Source organism: Rhinolophus sinicus, chromosome 14, assembly GCF_057876585.1.
Source record: "Rhinolophus sinicus isolate RSI-liver-muscle chromosome 14, RSI-T2T, whole genome shotgun sequence".
NCBI lineage: Eukaryota > Metazoa > Chordata > Mammalia > Chiroptera > Rhinolophidae > Rhinolophus > Rhinolophus sinicus.
Window position 1 is genome coordinate 148,512,345 of NC_142514.1, and position 20,913 is coordinate 148,533,257.

The 20,913-nt window shown below is 46.2% G+C and overlaps 1 protein-coding gene across 5 annotated transcripts in view; it reads right to left on the bottom strand.

The window, feature by feature from the left end:
• Positions 1 to 6,912, bottom strand: part of DKK3 (dickkopf Wnt signaling pathway inhibitor 3) — a 44,261-nt gene extending 37,349 nt beyond the window's left edge. Inside the window, exons 1-3 of one of the 5 annotated variants that reach the window (XM_074335997.2) lie at positions 6,449 to 6,912; positions 5,354 to 5,604; positions 287 to 421 (exon numbers count right to left, since the gene is read on the bottom strand). In XM_074335997.2, coding sequence (XP_074192098.2) covers positions 287 to 421; positions 5,354 to 5,604; positions 6,449 to 6,491 — 429 coding nt within the window. In that variant the 5' untranslated portion in view covers positions 6,492 to 6,912. Of the gene's footprint in view, positions 1 to 286; positions 422 to 5,353; positions 5,605 to 6,099; positions 6,323 to 6,448 lie in introns of those variants that run through there. The other 4 variants (XM_019729295.3, XM_074335998.2, XM_019729302.3 and 1 more) reach the window with 4 other exon arrangements.
• Between the last annotated feature and the right edge of the window lie 14,001 nt (positions 6,913 to 20,913).

Sequence of the window (20,913 nt, forward strand, 5' to 3'; positions counted from 1 at the left end):
TTTGCTTCCTTTTTTCAAATGATAAAAATCCCTGAACATTCCTTTGCAGTTGGGCTGGCAGGAAGCCTAGAGTTAAATTTATTGCTTAAACGAAAGAGCAAGTTAGATTTTTGATACATATTTCTCCCTTTAGACAGCTCCCTCACTTCCTCTGGTTTTTCATCTGTATTTTGCCCTCCTCATTTGTATTTTTGGCTTGTGTATCAAATATGTAAACAAGACCTTACTTCTCGAATGGGACTGGGTGCTATAGAGCGGAGGAAATGCTGGCCACGACCGCCCTTACCTTGTGAATTTCTCGATGCACATGGATGGTATTATTTCCAACCATCGTTTCCGTGTTGGTTTCATTGTGATAGCTGGGAGGTAAGTTTGCCAGGTTCACTTCTGACGTTTTACCAGCAGCTTCTTCTGCCTCCATCTAGTAAATCAATGAATTAAATGAGCAAAATTATTTTCTCTTGATACAAATCAGAGTCCTTTAGAAAAAAGAACTCCTTCTTGTTTCCTCTTCTGTGATTACAAATAATGCTAATAATGATAGGTCCCATTAATTGAGTATCAACTAGGACAAGACATCGTCCTAAATGTTTTGCATATATTACAGCCATAAATCTCACAACCTCCCTGCAAGGTGGGTGTTAATGTCTGAGCCACAGCACCAGACACCTACCTTCTCTCCTTGAATATTCAGAGTAACCCTATGAGGAAGGTGTTCTACCCTCATTTTGCAGATGAATAAAACGAGATGAGAGAGGTGAAGGGATCTGTATCAGGTCATCACATTGGTAGTAAGTGGCAAAGCTCGGATTAGAACTCGTGACAGTCTAGCTCCAAATTATTGTGTTTCCCCGAAAATAAGACCTAGCTGGAACATCAGCTCTAATGTGTCTTTTGGAGCAAAAATTAATATAACACCCGGTCTTATTTTACTATAAGACCCAGTCTTACATAATATAATATAATATAATATAATATAATATAATATAATATAATATAATATAATATAATATAATATAATATAATATATAATACCGGGTCTTATATTAAGTTTTGCTCCAAAAGACATATTAGAGCTGATGGTCTGGCTAGGTCTTATTTTTGGGGAAACACGATATGTGATTATAACCTCTCCAGCATCTGCAGTCTCCTACTCTTTTCCAGCTCAATCTTTTCTATCACTAAACATGCCAGGCTTTCTTGCTTACAAAAACAAACAAATAAATAAATTGTCCTTGTCTTGTCTGTCCTGTCTTTTATCTTAACTCCATTCTGCCCTTAGCATAATTCCGCCCTTGCTTTTACTGGGGAGATAGGAGAGCCCCACAGAAACAAGTTTGAAGATAACTATGCTGGTTTCCAGAAGCCAGTCAGGAGTTCAAAGAAGAGAGGAGAAAGGTTCCCAGGAGGGGGAGGAGGCTTGATTGGGCTGGTCTGAAGGATGGGTAGGATTTGGAAAGACAGGAGCATAGAAGGGGGCAAAGCTGCGGCAACCTGGATGAGAATGGTGTGTGTGGTGGCAAAAGCAGAGGGCCCCTGCTGGTCACAGGATAACATGATGGATGGTGAAGTACAGAAGGACCGGCAGGAGATCCAGGGGGCAGTTCTAAAGTAGAGGGCACTGTCCTGGTTCTCAGCCAGGAGGGTACAGCAGGTAGGCCCAAAACTTCATATATGTGGATCCCTCACCAGACCTGCCACGTTAGACTTTCTGGGGGTGGGACCCGGGATATCAACGAGCTTTTCAGATGATTCTGAGGTATTCCCTCCCTTCCACTTGCTCCCAGGTAAGAATCTCTGCGCCTGGCAACGGGGAGTTGCAGCAAGTTCTCACTAGTTGGGAAATAATACAGAGTCCAGAGAAGGAAGAAGAGAATCCAGTCAGGCGACCGGCTGGAACCAAGTCTGGGGGGAGGAAGTTATATCTGGGGAGGGGACTTCTAGGGGATAAAGTCTCCAAACAAGTCTAGAAGGACCAATCAAGCCACGGAGAGAGCAGTTTTAGAAGTTGGTTTGCTGAGTAATGTTTAGGTAGAAGTGGAAAGAGCAGATATTAGGTGTTGGAATATTTAACAAAATGGAGAATAAATGGAATGGAGTTAAGATAAAAGACAGGCTGGGCAAGAAAAGGACAATTTATGTATGTATGTATGTATGTATGTATGTATGTATGTATGTATGTATGTATTTATTTTTGTAAGCAAGAAAGCCTGGCATGTTTAGTGATAGAAAAAATAGAGCTGGAAAAGATTAGGAGACGGCAGCTGCTGGAGAGGTTATTATCCAGAAGGAGACAGGAATGTTTTAATGTTTTTAAAATTCCCATGGGAATCTGTATCCTCAGGTTTGGCTTTCAAATAATTGACAAGTTATCAAATCTAGAGTGTGCTTTGGGCTGAGCAGATAGTCTTTTTATAAAAACCTCCCTCTCTTAACCTGTGGTTATTTCAACAGAATGAGCTAACAGTTCCTTAAAGGCACCGCAAGCTAAAAGTACAGTTTACAATGGAAATTTCAACCACAACTATTACTGCCACTAGCAAGAAAAACTTAAGCCTGAAGCAGTAGGACTTGTTTCATAGAGGAGGAATGTGAATTTATTAAAAGTGGCATTTATGGTTGCTTGAATCTGTGTGTCTGTTAAAGGGGCACAGTAGGAAAAATTGGAGAGATAAATCCAGGCTTGGTATTGGGGTCCTTCCTAGGAATACGGGAGGTGATAAGAACATTTAAAAAATATGCCAGTTACAGATGTGGCGATGCGGGGGAGAGGAGGAGGGAAGAAAGGGAGGAGAGTGGCTTTGTCTTCAAAATACATTTATCGGTAACATAATGAATAATAAGACAGGAAAATAGGAACAGCCTGGACTATATTATTTGAAGATTTGCTGCCCCCAATAACCATTCTACAAGTAGAGTTAACTTCATCTTTCCCCCTTAGAAGACTCAACAGCTTGAGTCAGCTGGAATATTTAAAATGTCAGGAAGTTACTTGAAAGCAGATTCATGATGCAACTATGTAAACAATTAATACATCTGGTCCTGTTCTTTTTGGTTCTTACCCGGGACAACAAGTAAATAGCAACTGTCCTGTGTTTATGAGATTTAAGAGGCCTTCTTGGCAGTCTCTTTAAAAAACAATACTAATAGCCACAATCGATTGAGAATCTATTATATAATGGACATCGATGGTTCTTTGTTATTATTCATACTAGTACTATTAATATGATGATAATGACAGCCATTATTTATTGAGAACCAACAATCTCCTGTAATCCTTACAACCACCTCATCGGGGGCCAACTTAAACCAATTTTACTCAACCTTATTTTAGACAGCCGGATAACTTGCTTTACTTGCATCCTTTCATTTCATGCTCTCCTTTACCCTAAGGGGTAGACATTCCTCCATTTCAGAGCCTGGATCCCACAGCTAGTAAGTGGCAGAGCTGGGATGGGTTAAAGGAACGATGGTTCCCACATCCGTTCTCCTGCCACAGGTATTCTGCCTTTCTCAACCTGGCCCCACAGCTGGTGAGGACACTCTTTGGGAAACAACCACTGAGTAGGGTAGTGGTGTTGCCAATGTCTCCCCTGATGACAAACTTCAGTTAGCCCATATGCACAAGTCAAGTAGAGCCATGTCTGGAGGGAGGAAGGCTGAGGCCCAGGCAGTCACATTGGACATTCCCATCGAGTGGACCCTACCACTAAGGTCCACGAGGCCCCTAACTGCTCTGATCAATGAAAAGCCTGAAGCGTCCCTGCTGCTCCCTCATCGCCCTCACTAAGGGCTACCATCCGACCATCATGCTGCATGGGCAAGTTCACACTGCATAACAATATGGCAATGACCCTGTCAGTCTCACTGGGAATCTGTGTGCAGGAGGGGAAGTCCTGGAACCCAGAGAAGGAAAGCAGATGACCTGCCTTGGAACCAGAAGCATCAAAACCTCGATATAATTTGAAGGTGCAGAGTTAAGAGACAGTGGGGCCTCACTGAGTCCCATCCCTCTTTAATTGTTCCATGTCATGATTCTTGTGCTCTCACAGGAAATAGAAAGTCCGTTGATTTTGGAATCTGGCCCATACAGTGGATGTTCAGGTACAGTTGCCCAGGCAACTACCTCCCAATTCAGTGTCCCCTTCACTGAAAACTCCAGGTTGACTGTTATGGAATGGAAGGGGATATATCTCCAAACTACACAAGGGTGGGGGAAGAAAGCAACTTCTGGTAGACCAGAGCCAGCATTGAAGGCTTTACCCAAATGGATGTGGAGACACCAGACCCAAAATCTTGGCTATCTATCTGGTCTCTCACCGACTCCTTCTCTGTAAAGACAGGCTGCAGCCAGGCTCAACAGTGACTATGCCCACCCACCCCAGGCATCAGGGAAAGCTCCCCACACCTGAGTAGGAGAACTGGGCCAGCTGCACCTCCTGGCTAGGCAGCCCTGGCGATGCTTGGGTGCCCACCATAGAGGATGCCATTCACAGTGTTTGGACCTGGGAGGTGATAAAAGAAAGAAGCCAGGCAAAGTTGTACCTAGGTACCTGGTATCTGATACTACCAGTTGCTATATATTGCACACCTATTATATGCCAGGTGCCCACACGCATCGTGGCATTTAATTCCCACAAGAAACTGAGGTAAAAGATGTTAAGGGATTTGCCCAATGTCCTTTGCTAATGAGTGGCAGAGGAGGAGCATTCTAGGGGTGGAGGTGGGGTGTCTTTCACATGACCCCTCCTACTACCTTCCACCCTCTGCAAATGCACACTGCTGAGATTCAGGATTCTGGTTTTCCTTCTCTGCCCCACATGGCATTGGGGGAATTCCAGTCAGAAGACCAGCAAAGCTCAGGTTTCTTGTTTCCCACATGGCATCCTAACTGTGTCTTGGGGAGATGGCACAAGCTCAAAGCCCAACGGACAAGCTAGAACTTGAGATGCCTGGGGCTTCCTCAGCCTCTCTGCAAAACCATGCGCTGGAATATCAGGGCCTTGCAAGCATCCGCTTACAACAGAGGAAGGCCAACTGCACACCGGAAGAAAATTGCCTGGTGGTGGTCGGCAGCCTGCAGACAGGTGGTGACCCGGGCTGGCTGCCGGTGAGTGGATCCAGCCAGAAGCGCTAGGAGGACAGGCTCAGATCCAAATCTTTTGGCAGCAACGCAGAACGAGGTGGGAGTTGGGATAACCCCGTGCTGCCTCCAGATCACTCCGAATCTGCTGCCGACCCTTCCCAGCCCTTTTGCGGAATCGAGGACCCTAGCCAGCGGTCAGAGCACTGTTTTCTCCCGCCCCGGCTCTCCCCAGCCTTGAGCTTCGCAGAGCCCTCCCGGCGCACCCACCTCCTCCACCGCGCTGCGCAATTTGTGCTGCGTGTCCTCCATCAGTTCCTCCACTTCGCGGAACATCTCGTTGAGGGTGGCCTCCTCCTGCGGGTAGCTGAGAGCTGGGCCGGGCTCGACGGGAGCCGACGTCGCTGTCGGAGCCGGCGCGGGGGCCGTGGGGACCGCCGCCGCCAGCAGCAGGCACAGCAGGGTGTTCCCAAACCGCCGCATCTCCGCTCTGCGCCCAATGTCGCTGCCACTGCCACTGCCTGCGTCCCGGAACACGGTCAGAGCGCGCCGACCACCCCCTCGCCAGCCTCGTCGCCCCGCCCCGCCGCCCTGGGCACTCTAAGTCCCCGCCAGCCCCCGACTCCCTTCTTCTCCGCCCCCACCCTCAGATGGGACGAAACTGAGTGCCCCAGGACGCAGCTCCCCTGGACAGAGAAGCACCCTCCGGGTCCAGCCCCGCGCTCCTGCGCCCTGATCCCTTCAGTACCCCCACGCTCATCCTGGTGCACAGGCTGAGTTTAGCCCCTTCTCCCAGTAATGACCCCTCCCTCACGGAGCAACCGAACCAGGGTTTCTTATGCTAACAGCCTCCGGCCCATCCCAGCCACTGGGTTCAGCAGGTTCGAGCCCTGCCCCCTTCTCGACCGGGTCAGGGCGCAGTTCTAGTGCCGCGACCCCATTCCTGCCCCTACTCCATCACAGCCCCCTCTGGGGTGTTCAGAGCGCAGGTCAGCACCCTAACCTCGGGGTCTGACCTGAGTCCAGCGCCCGGCTCCTAATCCACCCAGGCGAGACCTAGCAGAGCCATCCCCCATCCCCGCCGCCGCCCCTCACCCACCCGACTGGACCTGCCAGGCCTAGCCGGGAGGCCGCCGAGCGGCTGCAGGGGCGGGAGCTGAGCGGTGGGCTGGCAGCGGGTGCGGGAGCACGGCTGGGATGCGGCAGCGCTGGTACCCGAGCTCGCTCGCAGCGCGCTCCGCCCGCCCGCCCTCCAGGCCCCCGCCCCGCGGGAGGGGCCCCGCTCAGCCCGCAGCCATTGGCCAGCCGGGCGCCGGCGACCTCATGCCCCAGGCCTGCCTCCTCTGCCTCCGCGATCCACTCTACCGGAAGCCGTCCAATTTCCTGAATCCCAGTGGCCCCGCGGCATCCTAGTTCATTGTCTTCTCTGCCTTGGGTTTTTGCAACAGCGTAAGGGACGGGAGCAGGTGAGGGGATGGGGGTGTCTTCTTGAGTCCCACCTGGCCCTCTCCAAGCCATCCTCCAGCCAGCACGCAGTCCTACAGGATGAAATCCCAGCCCCGAAGCCTGGCGTTCATCGCTCATCACAAGCTGGCCTTAATCTGTCTGCCGTTATTGACACCATACCCCAGCCAAGAAAACCCACTTGTAGCTCCTGGAATAGGTCAGGAGAATGTCAGCAGGCTTCTTGAGGGCAGCATAGCAGAGTGGGTAGGTAAGACCAGACATCCGCAGCCAGGCTACCTAGCGTGAATCCCAGCTCTGCTCCTTAGGACCTTACCCATCTGGCCAGAACTGTCTGTGCTGCAATGAGACCAAATGTAAAATGTAGTTTATAGCTGTAAGTGTACCTCATAGTTAACAAGGATAATACGTGTGGGAAGTGTGCGGCACGCGGTAAGTGGGATGTAAATGTTAGCTATCATGGAACAGAACTTTGTCTTACTCATAGCACTCTCCCCAGCACCTAGAACAGAGGGTACTATTTTTTTTAATGATTTTTAAAATATGTGAGTGCCTAGAACACGGAGCACTCTCCTATATTTTTTTTGAATAAACAAGAGTTTTATTTGTCAGACCTCCTCCTATTTCTTCCTATTAATCTTTCTGTCTGGACAGTCCTCCATCTTCCCCTTGGCTTGGCTAATTCCTCATCCTTCTAGAGTCAAAGTTTCTCCTGAACTCTCCCTGCTCACCCATGTCTCCTCTAGGTTCCCCAGGATCGTGTGTGCTTTTCCATCGCAACCCCGACTTGCCATGGTCTGGCTGGTCACTGGCCCATTTCTCCCCAGAGACCAGGAGCTCCCGGGAGGCAGGGACTGACTTGCTAACCTTTGTGTAACCAGGGCTGGAGCCATAATACACCGCTGGTCTCTGAGAAATGGATGCAATAGCTCTTGATATAGCCATATAGTATCACCATTACTAAGCACTCTCTATGTGCCAAGAACAGGTAAACTCATTTAATTCTCACCCTCTAAGGGTGGTACTACTATTTCTATTCTCATTTTACAAATAAGGACACTATCTAAGGGCATCTAGCTAGTAAGTGGTTGAACAGAGATTTGAACCTAGGAATCTGGCTCCAGAGCCTTCACTCTTCACTGTCAAACTCCTCTGCTCTAAACCTGACTGGGAGGTGTCATGTATAAAGATGTTTATTGAAACTCTATTTACAATAGCAAAAAATGTGGAAACCTCTTATTAGTACTTCAACAGGAAAACGGATAAACAGGGATTTCTACAAACAATACAATATAGCAGTTAAAGTAATGAGCAATCTTTCTAGGCAACAACGTGGATAATTCTCAAAGGAACATAATGTGGAGTGGAAAAGGCAATTTGCAAGATGACATGTACAGAATTCTATTTGTGCATATTTTAAAAACACAAAGCAACAGTGCATACTGTTTATGGATGCTTAAATATAGTAAAAAAAAATACAGAAATGGGCAGGCTGCCTCTGAGGTGGAAGGCAGGGGAACAGATGGAGACTGGTTTCCATTGTATTTATAAGATTTTATTCTCTTTAAGAAAGCATGTGCCAGCATGGAGGAGTTCTGAAGCAAAAGTGTCCAAATAGTCACATCTGTTTAATCATGACAGTTGATTAATTACATGTGGGTTTATGGGTGTGTCTGTTGTATTATTTCCGGTATATTTGAAATCATTTGTGAATACACTGAAATCAAAAAAAGCAAAAGGCAAGCTCCCCACCCCCCCATCCCCACTCACCACCTCCTCTTAAAAAACAAAACAAAAAAACCTCTTATGGCCAAAGAGACTTTTTCTTAGATCTGTTCTTGACAGAAATGCTCTCCTCCCCCGGGGCCCAGCAGTAGCCTCCATTACTGTGAGGTGGGAGCCAAGAGTGGGAGGGTCCACATAAGGCCCCAGTGGAGGGGCATTTCTCTTCATAAAAGGCCCTCTGTCTGCTTGAATGGTTGGGAGCTTTCCTCCTGGGGTCGGTGGAAGGATCAGGCAGCTGGAGCCAGGTAATGGCTCTCTGCAGCAGATGGGGCTTATCTGTTCCCTTCCCAGGGGAAGGAATAGTACACAAATAAGGAAACCTCAGATATCCAGGACTTATAGACACTCAGTCTGGATAGGTGACCATTACGCACTGATTTTTTTACATTTTAACCATTCAGAATAATTAATTAGACCAGGAGAGGGTCGATTACACATTTCTCTTTTTTGCTTTCCCTTCCATCTTAAATAGACAGTACTGAACATAACTTGGAAAACAATGTGAAGAGTAAGCTCAGAGATAAGGCGTCTGCATGGCTGTTTAGTATCTGTTTTCGCTGCCCGAATGCAAGCCATGTGAGATTACACGGGATGCTTGTCTCTGCAGTCACCCAAGGGCTGCAGAGAGTCAGCATGCCAACTAGAGGTGGTCCTGCTGGGGGCAGGTGGTTCCCCGCCCTCAAGGACTCTGCACTGTGTGAAGAAACAGAGAAGCAAGCAGATAATGCCAGTACAGTAAGATGGAGGAAAAGACGGAGTGCAACTGGCTCCTAAAAGAAAGGAAGGTGAAGAAGTATGAATTGCCAGCTCTAAAAATAGTCACGGGGGTGTAACGTACAGCATAGGGAATATAGTCAATAATATTGTAATAACTATGTATGGTGTCAGATGGGTACTAGACTTATTGGGGTGATCACTGCATAAGGTATATAAATGTCTCATCACTATGTTGTGATTAGGGACCAATCACACCTGAAACTAATATAATATTGTATGTCAACACTAATTGAAAAATAAATAAATATAAATAAATAAATAAAATAAAAGCTGACTCTTTCCAGGATGCCCATGGGGGTTGTCCATCCCTGGTCCAGTTAACTCTGGTGGGAGTGGGAGACCATGTGGTATCCTCATGGATGACCTACCTCACTCACCCTTTGATTGGAATGGAGATTGGATTCTTTCCTGACCCATCAGATTCTTTCTTGGATTTTGAGACTGGAGACACCATTCAGCTGCTTGAGGACAAAAGCCAATATAGAGAAAGTCGGAGAAAGTGGAAATGAGGGGGAGAGTCAGTTAGAGAAATGAAATTCTGTGAGCCTGGGGGGTGGGGGGAGGGGATAGGAAGGAAGGGAATAGCTGCTTCATTCCATGATGTCATTCTGGTTCTTGTTTCTAGTCTTTATCTTTTGTGAGTCTGAGACCCAGCTACAACATGTTCCCTTAGACTTTGGGAGATGTTTTTAGGTTCTTCTCATAACTTCCCTTACTTATGAGCTAGGATTAGTAACTCTCTGTTACTGGCTACCAAACTGTCTGGGGTGGGGCTGCTTATACTTTAACAAAGCAATCCTTTTCAAGGAAGGTTTGCATTAGAGAATGTTACTATCCCTGTCTGAGACCCATGGATTAGAAACAGGGCCACCACGTCCTGTGGACAAGGAAATGCCAGCCAAGAGTCTCCTTCCCTTTACTAGATGACGCCTGACCTGCAGTGCCAGCCACCAATTTCATCGAGACTTCCCAGGTCTTGCCTGGAACTTGTGATTGTTCTGATGAAATTGGTGCCAAGATTTTTTCTGAATGGAAACTCCATCTGGCTTTGGAAAGCGTGTTCACGTGGATTCAGGGTTTCCATGAGTAACAGCCACTGAATATCCAAAACATACATTTACTTTGCCAACTTTCCGTGGGTGGGTGAACAAAAGAGACCCAGAGGACCATATTCCTGGCCACCACATTTGGAACGCAGCATACGAAGAATAAGTCCCGGGCCTGGCTGTCTTGTTTTTTTATTTAGCAGGTGGATGTGCTCTGTACTGTATATTCCTGCATGTGTGTCCGAAGTGGAGGATGACTAAGGAGCAAGAACATTTTGGTGACGCCAGTGCCAAAAGAGGAAAAGCAAAAAATTGACGCTCTTACGCAACTATGGAAGCAGAATGTTTAGAAATGTGTTTCTACCTAATTTTCTCCATTTCTTGAGGACAGAAGGTTGTGTTTATTTCTTCCAATGCTGACTGTATAACGGAATCACCTGTGAAGCTGGCTAAACAATACAGATGCTTGGGTCCCCTTTGGAGATGCTGATTCAGTAAGTATGAGGGTCCTGTCAGGCTCATTCTAGAATGGTCCTTGCTGAAGATTCCGTTATCATTGGGCCTCAACAAAAAGCTTTCCTCCCATCCCGTCAGCCTCTCCTCCCATCTGTGGAACAGCATAGTCAGGCCAGCAGAGCATACTTTCCCATGGATGTGGTTGGAAGCTGGTGGAGTAGTGGAAAGACGGCTGGACTGGGATGAGCTGGTCCTGGGTGTAGGTTCTGACCCTAATCGCCATGACCCGAATATCTTAGGGTTTTCTAGCTTATGGACACATTAGCCCCCAGACCACAGGGCTCTTAGTCCACACCTGCTGTCACTAAGCAGATAATCCGGGAAGTCCCCAAGGGATGTGTTAGTAAATCTGAGAATCAGTCCTCATTTCCAGTCACCTTCACTACCGTTATCTTCAAGATACTTGTGCCATCTTGATGATAATGATTTAAGATTTAGTAAGTGGTGTTGTCAATTGCCTGGCAGGGTGTTCCAGTAAAGGGGGGGTGGCTGCTATGGTTTCTGCGATGTTGAGATCCTTAATGCTCGGCAATAAAAAGGAATGAACTACTTCTACAAATGACAACACGGATGCATTGCAGATGCATTATGTTAAGTGAAAGAAGCCAGACTCAAAAGACTACATACTGATTCCATTTATTTGATGTTCTAGAAAAGGCAAAACTGTAGGGACTGTAAACAGATCATTGGTTGCCAGAGGCTGGGATGGGGGTAGAGGGTTGACTATAAAGGGGTACAGGGACATTTGGGGGTTCTATACCTTGACTGGGGTGATAGGCAAAGGATGTTGATATACATTTGTCAAAATTTGTAGAACTATGCACTAAAAAGACTGAATTTATGTACGTAGGTAAATTACATTCAAATTCAAAGACAATAGGGTGAAAAAGAGAAAATGTAGCTTGCCCAAAGGTCAGAGTCAGGGATTCAAGCAGGTGTGTATTGAACTCCTGGATCCAGACTTTGAATTGTTCTGCAATATGGCGGCTCACAACCGCAGGCAGCTCCACAGGTGAAGGAGGCACTCCTCAGGAAACAGGTGTCTGTCTGGGTCAGGGATGACAGACAAAGAAACCAGCAGTGGGGACACCGTGGTGTGGGGAAAGGAACTGTATTCTAGTCATGGTTTTGCTATTTCCTAGATTTATAATCTTGGATAAGCTAATTTATCTCTCTAAGCCCTAGCTTTCTCATTTTAAAAATATTTTTTCCTTTGTTAAAAGAGAGCAATAAACACTGACCTTAAGAAACGAGTCTTTGTTGGAAGGCACTACAGAGTCATTGTAGAGGACAGAGGTCCTGGAGCAACCCCAGCACCCCTTACTCTCGAACCAGGTGACTGGGACAAGCCTCCCCACTTCTCTGAGCCCCACTTCCCTCATCTATAGGAGGACAGGAACTGTATCTATCTCCTGGGACTGTTGTGAGTCTTACAAGTTCCTTCAGGTCCTTAGTAAAGCGCCTGGCCTGTAGAAGCATCCGTGAGTGTTAATTATTATGATATTATCATCCTCCCATCATTACCAGGCCTGGCCAACAAAGCTCTTGTAAAGAGAGCAGGGAACAGAGCTTCTTTTGTGTGTGCTCAGCTCGGGCTCAAGGGAAGACAAGGTGAGGGGAGTGTCCACAGTAATTTTGCTTAGACCATGAAGGCTGTGGAGGGTCTTGGAGCAGACAGCTCTTTTCTGTTTACGCACGCAAAACTTTTATCTGCCTTGGCACACAGGGTTGTCAGGATGGCTAGGTCAGAAGAAATTCCCTTAATAAACATGCTCACATCCACGGCTTAGGTCCTGTTGCTGAGGCTATTGTATTTTAGACTTCTTGTCTTTTCTCCCTCGGGGTCTGTGCATCCCTTCCTGCAGTATGATTTCCTGTATAATCTGTAGGTTACAGATTATATGGGGCAAAATTACAAGACACTGTGGGTTAGGGGTTTGGGGTCCGGCTGGGAGCTGATTGGTTGGGAATGAGGTAAGGATAATAAACATTTCTTCAGGTCTTGAGGACAGCTCTGAGGTCTTTTCTAGCTTCCCTCTGTCTGGTTTCATGGGAAAGTAGCCAGGGGGTCATTCCACCTTAGGACTCAGGGGCTGAAACATAACTCAGGTCAAGATGTTATCTTTAACCTGCCAGAGGTCCAGACCTGTGACCATGAGTCAGATCTGGCTACTGTCTGCTGCTGCCTCAGGGGTTGCTGATTATCCGGGGGAAAGGCTTGGTCTCTGAGGGATAAATAATTGCGGTTTAAAAGGTTAAAAATAATTGCAAAAACCACAATTACTCTTGCACCAACCTAGTACTATATACATATATTTGAGTAATATACACACACACACACGCACACACACATATATGATTTCTAGAGCTAGGATTTAAAACTAAATGTAATCAAATTCATAAGGACCCTTGGTTTCAGAAGGAAAAACACGGTTTTTATTTCTGTAGAAAAAAAAAAGAAGAAGAAAAGCCATTTAGTTTTGCCAATCTTCACTGTACACTAACCAATACAAATAGAAACAGTGACCTTTTCCATATGGGACTAATTTTTTTCTTGTGCTGTGGAACCCATAATTGAGAGGAGGTTTTACTCAAAATTCAGGTGATACATAGTGGCCATAGTTACTAATATTAGTTTTAGCTGGTATTTCTCAACACTGGATGGATAGCACATTAGAATTTTCCAGGAAGCATTTAAACTATCAATTTAAACTATCAAGGCCTGGTCCTCACATCAAAAATTCTGCTGTAATAGATTCTTGGGCCTAGAATCGTGGCTATTAATTGTCTTTTTTTTTTTCCTTTGTAGAAAAAGTTTCCCAATCATGTGCCCTTTCCACATTCTGACAAACAAGCCTTAACTTTGCAATACCTTTAAACAACAGGTACTTCCAGTCCATGAATTGTATCCTCATACAAAGGTCAGATATCACTTAAGTTTCATTGAGAATAAGAATGAGATGTACAAATAAGAATAAGTCAACAACAACTTGTCAACGAAAGATCTACTTCAGGATTGGATATTTTCCCCACTGTTGAGTAAGAAACCATTATAATTACTATGGTGAGACAGTCTCTTCTCATAACCATTGTTGCTGTTTTTCTTTTCTGTTGTTTTTCTTTGGTGAAAAATAAATTTTGACTTATCCCATTCTTATCTCTGAATTGGTTTAAAAAGTGGGGGTGGGGAGGCCAACTAGATGCCAAGTTCCTGGTGGCTAGGGTGGCTTTGGTGTGCATTGCTTTGGGTTAGGAGTGAACTTGAACACTGGGGAGACTGGCCAAGCCTTGCAGGTAGGGACAGTGGCTTCTGCTTGGACAGAGCCTGGGGAGAAAAAAAGGGGAAGTTGTTGCAGGGACAGGGAACCAGGAGTCTGATACCACCTACTGTGTTTCCCCAAAAATAAGACCTAACTGGAAAATAAGCCCTAGCATGATTTTTCAGTATGACATCCCCTAAACATAAGCCCTAATGTGTCTTTTGGAGCAAAAATTAATATAAGGTCCGATCTTATTTTCAGGGAAATGGTATCTTCCCGGGCACCAGGCTCAAAACCTCATTACCTCATTGCTGAAGCCCCTCAGCTCTACTCCACTCCCAGGGCCTCTACTCCAATCTTGTCCTCATTATCTGCTCACAAACTCTTCAAAGGGGCCTTCCAGCCTCCACTCGAACCGTGTCCATTCTTTAATCCATCGCCATTCAATGCAAATGTAATTTCACATTTTCTACTCACATTTAGATTAAAAGAAACAGGTACGATAAATTTTAATAATATAATTTATTTAACCTAATGCACCCAAAATACTATCATTGCAATATATAATCAATGTAGAACTTATCAATGAGATATTTTACTTTTTTGTTGTTGTTGTTGCTTCATCCTGGGTCTTTAAAATCTGATGTGTGTTTTATGCATACAGCGCATCTCCATTTGGACTAGCCACATTTTTAGTACTCAGAAGCCACATTGGCTAGTGGCTGCCGTGTTGAACAACAGAGTTATAATCAGCCACAGAAATGATCTCTCAGTAATTCATTAATAAATTTTTTCACTTTCCCTCTTAAAACTCACTCTATAGGACATAAAAAAGATTTGTATACCCTTTGGCACACTAATTCCAATTTCCAAGAATCTGTTTTCAGAAATGCTCATATAAATGTAAAAAGGTGTATGAACAAGTACGTTCATTGTAGCTTTGTTCCTACTGGTGAAGAGTCTAGATTCTGAAGTCAAAATGCCTGGGTTTGAATCCTGGCTTTGACACTTAATAACTGCATGACCTCGAGTAAGTTATTAAAACCTTTATCCTCCATTTCTTCATCTACAATAGAACCTACAAGAGTTGGCTGTTTACAAAGATTAAGCAAAATTATGCATTGTCCACATAAAGTGCTTCTTCTCGTTCCATAATAGATGCTCAATAAATCTTAGCTATCATTATCATTATCAAGAAAGAAAAAAATGTGACAGTAGAAATACCCAGCAATAGGGGAATGATTTACTGAATTATGATACATTCATGTGGTTTAAGCTACCTGAGAACAGGGAGCTGTTTTACTCCCTATTACACAACATACAGCATAGTGCCTGGTACGTCGTAGGCACTCAGGAAGTATTTGAAGGATGAATGGCATGAAAATTCTTTAGAATGGATGAAGCTGCTCTCAATGTGTTAATATGGAAAGACTATAGAAAAATACTGTATACAATAGGATTCCATTTTTGTAGGGGGGCAAATGCATTGTGTGTACAAAGGGGGTGTGTTCAATTATATAACCATGGGAAGTATATCAATTAATGATTCTGAATGCGGAGGTTAACAACAGTTATTTTTTTATTGTAGATCACCTCACATGGGATTTATATCCATCTAGTGAGCTCCGTGGCTTGTCTTACTTATGCCTGTCTCCCCACTTACCCAATGCTTGTTCTTGGGCAGGGTAGGGGTTAGTCATTGTTGCTGGATTAAACTGCTAATTATTGCTTCCCTGTCCCACCGACACTATGGATCAGCACTTATTCAAGATCACACAGCTCCTTTAAATGTTCTCATTTTAAATCTAAGTCCTGAAATATTATATTATTAAATATGCTATCACACAGAGGGGTCTATTCTATACCCCTCAGGACCTAATGAACAGTGATCCTTAGTAGCTGGGTAGAAAATAGTAGCTAAATAAGTGATTTGAATGATAAAAATACTACAGGAGCTCAGTGCAGTTGGAAGCTGCTGTTTCCCAGAGGGGAACTGTTCAGAGTGACAGGAGAGAACGACTAACAAATCCCTGTGTGCGGTGAGCTTTCCTCCTCTCAAGATACCTCTCAAAGCTTTCTGTCTAGTAGACTATGGAAATGGTGTTAACATGTGCAGAATCTTAATTTCTTGTCTCAGGAGCCAAATATATCTATTGATGCGTCTGTGTCCCATTTATTTATTCATTCGATGAATATTTAGAGGTTTACAATGTACCAGAGATCATGCCTGGCTCTGAAGATATAAAAGTGAAGGCGGTAGGGTCCTGTTCTTCAGGAGCAGAGTCTCTTGTTCTCACTCTGCTTTTTTGTCAGCTTGAGAACCAGCACCTAACAGCCTCTTCCTTTTTTAAAAAAAGTTTTTCCACCAAGGCTAGAATAAACTCAACTCTAGACCATGGTGCAGAATTTTCACAGGAGCCCTGGGTGCTAGTCTTTTACTTTATTATTTTTTTTATTGACACTCACTCACTGTGTGCTCCGAGAGCAAGTCAAGGCGCCTCTCTGTGCCTTGATTTCTCCTCAGATCCCTGGGGTATCTACTTGCCCTTCCTAACTCGCAGGGGCATTGTGAGGGGTGTGCAGAATGAAACGGCTTGAAATGAACAGAGCTGGGTGGAAGTGTCATCCATTACTGTCATTCTGCCCTGGGTTATCACCACAATTTGAAGAGAATCTGGCTATAAGTCAGAGAAAATAGAAATTGTTTTGATTTCTCAGTGAAAACACCTGCCTTTGGGGCTTAGATTGAACATGAAAGCATTTTGAAAGTATCTGTGATTTTGAACAGGTCATTTCTCCTTTCTGAGTCTCAGTTTTCCCTCCTGTGGAATAAGGCAGTGGGACTAGACTAATGGTTTTTAAGGTATGCTCCAGAAAACTATTCACTGGGGACATTCTTCTACCCTCACACCTGCAACTGAAGCAGCTGTAATTTAAAAAAATTCTCCCCTCATTTTACATATTTGGCTTCAATGTAAGGTTTTCTTTTCTTTTCTTTCTTTTTTGAATAAAAATTCCTGGAGCTCACTTTTTTTGGGTATATAAATGTTAAATAACTGTGGTGTACACCTGACACTGAAATAATGTTGTATATTAGTGATATTTTCAAATAAAAATATTTTTAAAAAAGAAATGGAATAAATTACTTCTGCTTTCAAAAAAAAAAAAAATTCCTGGAGCTAAAACAAATAGGAAAATAAAACCCCACTGCTAAATAATCTGTAACATCTTTCTGGCTCTGACCATCTTGTTCACACACACATGGACCTGTGCGTTATTTGCTTAACATGTGTGCATTCCTCTTGTACATGTTAGGTGTGTGTGAGGGCCTCTGGGTACGGAATTCCTTTGTAGAGAAGAACTGACGACGAGTTAGTAGCCTGCTTGACTTTTATTTTAAAGTTTGCACTCAGAGGTGACCTATTTTCATTGCAGAATGAGTGTGAATAACTATTGGCAGCTAAAGGCTGAGAAAGAAATTCAACAGCTGGTCTGGGGGAAACTTCCAAATACTGGAATATGTTTTAGATGCAGGTGTGAAGGGAGGTTACTGGGGAGGGGACCTTGTGGGAACAGCGCCACCTTGTGGTTTCTTGGGTCACTTTCCTGAGCATAGCCCGATTGGTCCCAGAGCTGAGGGTGGGTCCTTGGAGGGTTGCACTTCTGGAACTGGGGATTCGAAATAACTGGGAAGGGGCTTTCTGAGACCACAGGTTGGGTTCCAGGCCACATGTCTGCCTTGCAGCAGACCCAGCGACCCGATTTGGGAGCCTTCTTTGAAAGCCACCATACTGCTGGAGCCCACGAAGGCTACCAGAGCAGGTATGTGGTTGTTGAAGGAACTGGGCTATCACTGGTGGGACAGTATCTATTGGGGCAGAGCCTTAAAGGAGATGGGACAAATTGCACAACTGACATGGCTGAGGCCAAGTGGGAAGATGGTTGACCAGGAAGTACATAGTGGGAGAGGGAGAAGAGGCATCTTTGTGGGGAGAGTTAGGAGTGCAGTTTCCAGGCTCTCACCCTCACATGGAAAGGTGCTCACTCAGGCAGTAAATGGCCATCAACTGTGATTGGATGGTCATCAGCTGTGGCTAGTTGGCCGTCAGCTGTAATCAGTGAGCCATTGGCCACTAATATAACTGCCGTGGCTGCGCTAGCAGAAAATAGGGGCTAGCAAGAAGATGGTGGCTGAGCTAGCAAGCGCAGATTGCAGTTAGCATGGCACATTGCAGCTAGCAAGTGAGGTTGGTTGGCAGAGAGAAGTGGACGGCAGATTGCAAATCATGTGGCTCCTGCTTCCTGTGTCTCCAACGCAGCCACCGTTGAGAATATAGTGATATGACTCCCCTATCTATGGCTCTGTGGGTGTTCATTTTTGGCCTCACCATATCCTGCATTCTTATGTGGGGAGCTGGACCAGAGACCTCACATGACACCCTACATGACAATCTTTCTGTCCAGAAAACCAGGAGCATGCATAGAAGAGAGGACTCTACTCCTTACCTTGACCTCACCCTGACCCCAGTTAGGGCCCTGAATGAACCCTCCTACTATTGCCTCTCTCACTGCCCTCCTATCCCTGGCATGAGGTTGCTGGGAAGATAAGATGTAAGAGACTTAGTCCAGTGTCTGGCACATGAAAAGTCCTCAAACATTCCCATGTTTGTCCCCACCTTCTCCCACTCTGTAGATTAGTGTGGGGACAGAGCCAGGAGAGCAGTTTCCAGGCTCTTGGCCTCATGTGGAAAGGTGCTGGCTCGGGTAGTAGATGGCCATCAGCTTTAACCAGTTAGCCATTGGCCACTGGTATAACTGCCATGGCTACGCTAGCAGGCGCAGAGTGCGGTTAGCAAGGGGGTTGGTTGGCAGGCAGGCAGGCAGAGAAGCGGATGGCAGATTGCAGATCATGTGGCTCCTGCTTCCTGTGTCTCCAACCCAGCTGCCAGCGAGAATATAGTGGTATGACTCCCTTATCTATGGCTCCGTGGGTGTTTCTTTTTGGCCTCAACATATTCTGTGTTCTTGTGCAGAGAGCAGGACCAGAGACCCCACATGACAATTAGACATTGGGGTGACAGCAGTGAACCCAGCACAGCAGCCTGGCGCAGCACTGTTGGGTATTAATGGGGCTACTTCTCTGTCACTAAGTCACTAATGTACCCCACATGGCTCAGTGCAAGTCGTTATCTAATGTGGCTCTTATTGTCCTTTTCTATGAAATATGGGGCTGGACTGCTGACCTCTGGCTTTTCTTCCAGGAGGGAAGTTTTTCGTCCATAATCCTGCCCTGCCGTCCTTACGGGTTGATGAAAGGCTCAGCTGAGGGCAGCCTGTGAGAGCTCGCTGATACCCAGGAAGTACTTTTGAATGAGCTGTGCTTGGTGACTGGAGGCCTTGTCTCCCCATCCCAGCTTCCTGCGGATTGCGGGAAGCTGTCCTGATTTGTTTACTCCAGGGCTAAAGATGCTGCTGACTTTGCCTCTCCCAGAGGATTCTCTGGCTCGTTTGGGGTTCTCTTCCATCTTTCCTGAGCCTGGGGATCTTTTGGGAAGAAACCTACAGTGGGGTCCTCTGACTTTTAGAGCTAGGCCAGATCTCTGGGCATCCCCAACCCCAGCGCCCTGACAGAAGGCCTCCCTTTGTGCTGTGGGTAGATTATGTGAGGCTGAAGTCTGAACAAGAGACCCACACCCCACAAGCCTCTGGTTCAGCCGGGTATCTAACCCTCCATGAGGGCCCTACTCCCCCAGCTCTCTTACTGAGAGAACTCAAGTTTCAGTCAGCTTAAGAAGCCCCATCAGCATTTCCATGTAACTGGAGCATGGCTGGACAGCCCCTCACTCACACACTACCTGGGTAGGGGGACATTGGCCAGAGCGCAAACGTCCCAATCCTCACCTCCTTCCTATACTTTAGGACCCAGACTGGTTAAGTGGGAGTTGATGGAGACCATCAGTCAACCCCTACAGTTTACAGATGGGAAAACTGAGGCCCAGAGAGGAGAAATGTTGCCGGGTTCTGGAGCTAGTCAGTGGCACAGTCTCTCATCTCCCATCCTGAGGCTCTCCCCTCACTTCCGCGCACCTCTCCTCAGCACCAAGCCATGCAGCCTGTGTCTCTCTGCTGCATTTGCTAGTCACTGGGATCTGTCACGGTAGCCATGGACAAAACCACTGAAACTCAGAAGCACCTGGGGGTTTGACCCTGGGGGTCTGCTGGACAGGGTAGGAATTACAGAAAACAAGGCCCTGTGTCAGCTGGATTCTGCTGCTGCTTCCTCACCCCAGCGGCTTCACCTCCAGCTCCCTTCTCCACACACATGCTCCACCTTCTGACCACCCTGAGCCACTTCACTTCTCCACTGGACCACCCTCCTCCTCACCTCCAGGGCTTGGCCCCCCAGGCTGCTCCCTCCTCTGAAAACTTCTCTCTTTCCCTTCTCTATGTGTGCCCAACTCTTTGCACCCTCAGAGACCAACCCAGACAACACACCCTTCACCCGGCTTCCTGCAGTCAGCCAATTACAGCCACCACCAGGCTTGTGTCTGCTTTCTCCCTGTATATCCAGGGCCTGGCAGTTTAACGATGGAGGTGTGAATGAGATCCTGGATTCTGGAACGTTCCTATTCCAGACTCATACAGTGAGTGCTTGAACTCTCTCCCCTCCCACATCCCCAGAGCTGCTGTTGTTGCGCGTTTCCCTTTCATCCCAAAATGCCCTTTCCTGCAGGAAGGGAGTTGACCCCACTGCTGTGCCCTAGTCGTGGGTAGGCAAGCGGCTAGGCGTTCGGTTTCTGCCCAGCCAGGCGGGGCCTGGGAGGTCTCTGGCAGCTCCCATCAGTCAGCAGTGTCCAGTCCTTTCTTCCTCCTGGCAAGTTTGTAAGCATTGGTATTGGCATTCTGCAAGGGGCCCAGGAGGTGGCGCCGAAGTGCTGCCAAGAAAAAAGGTGGGAGCCCGGATCCCTGTCTCTGGGCTCCT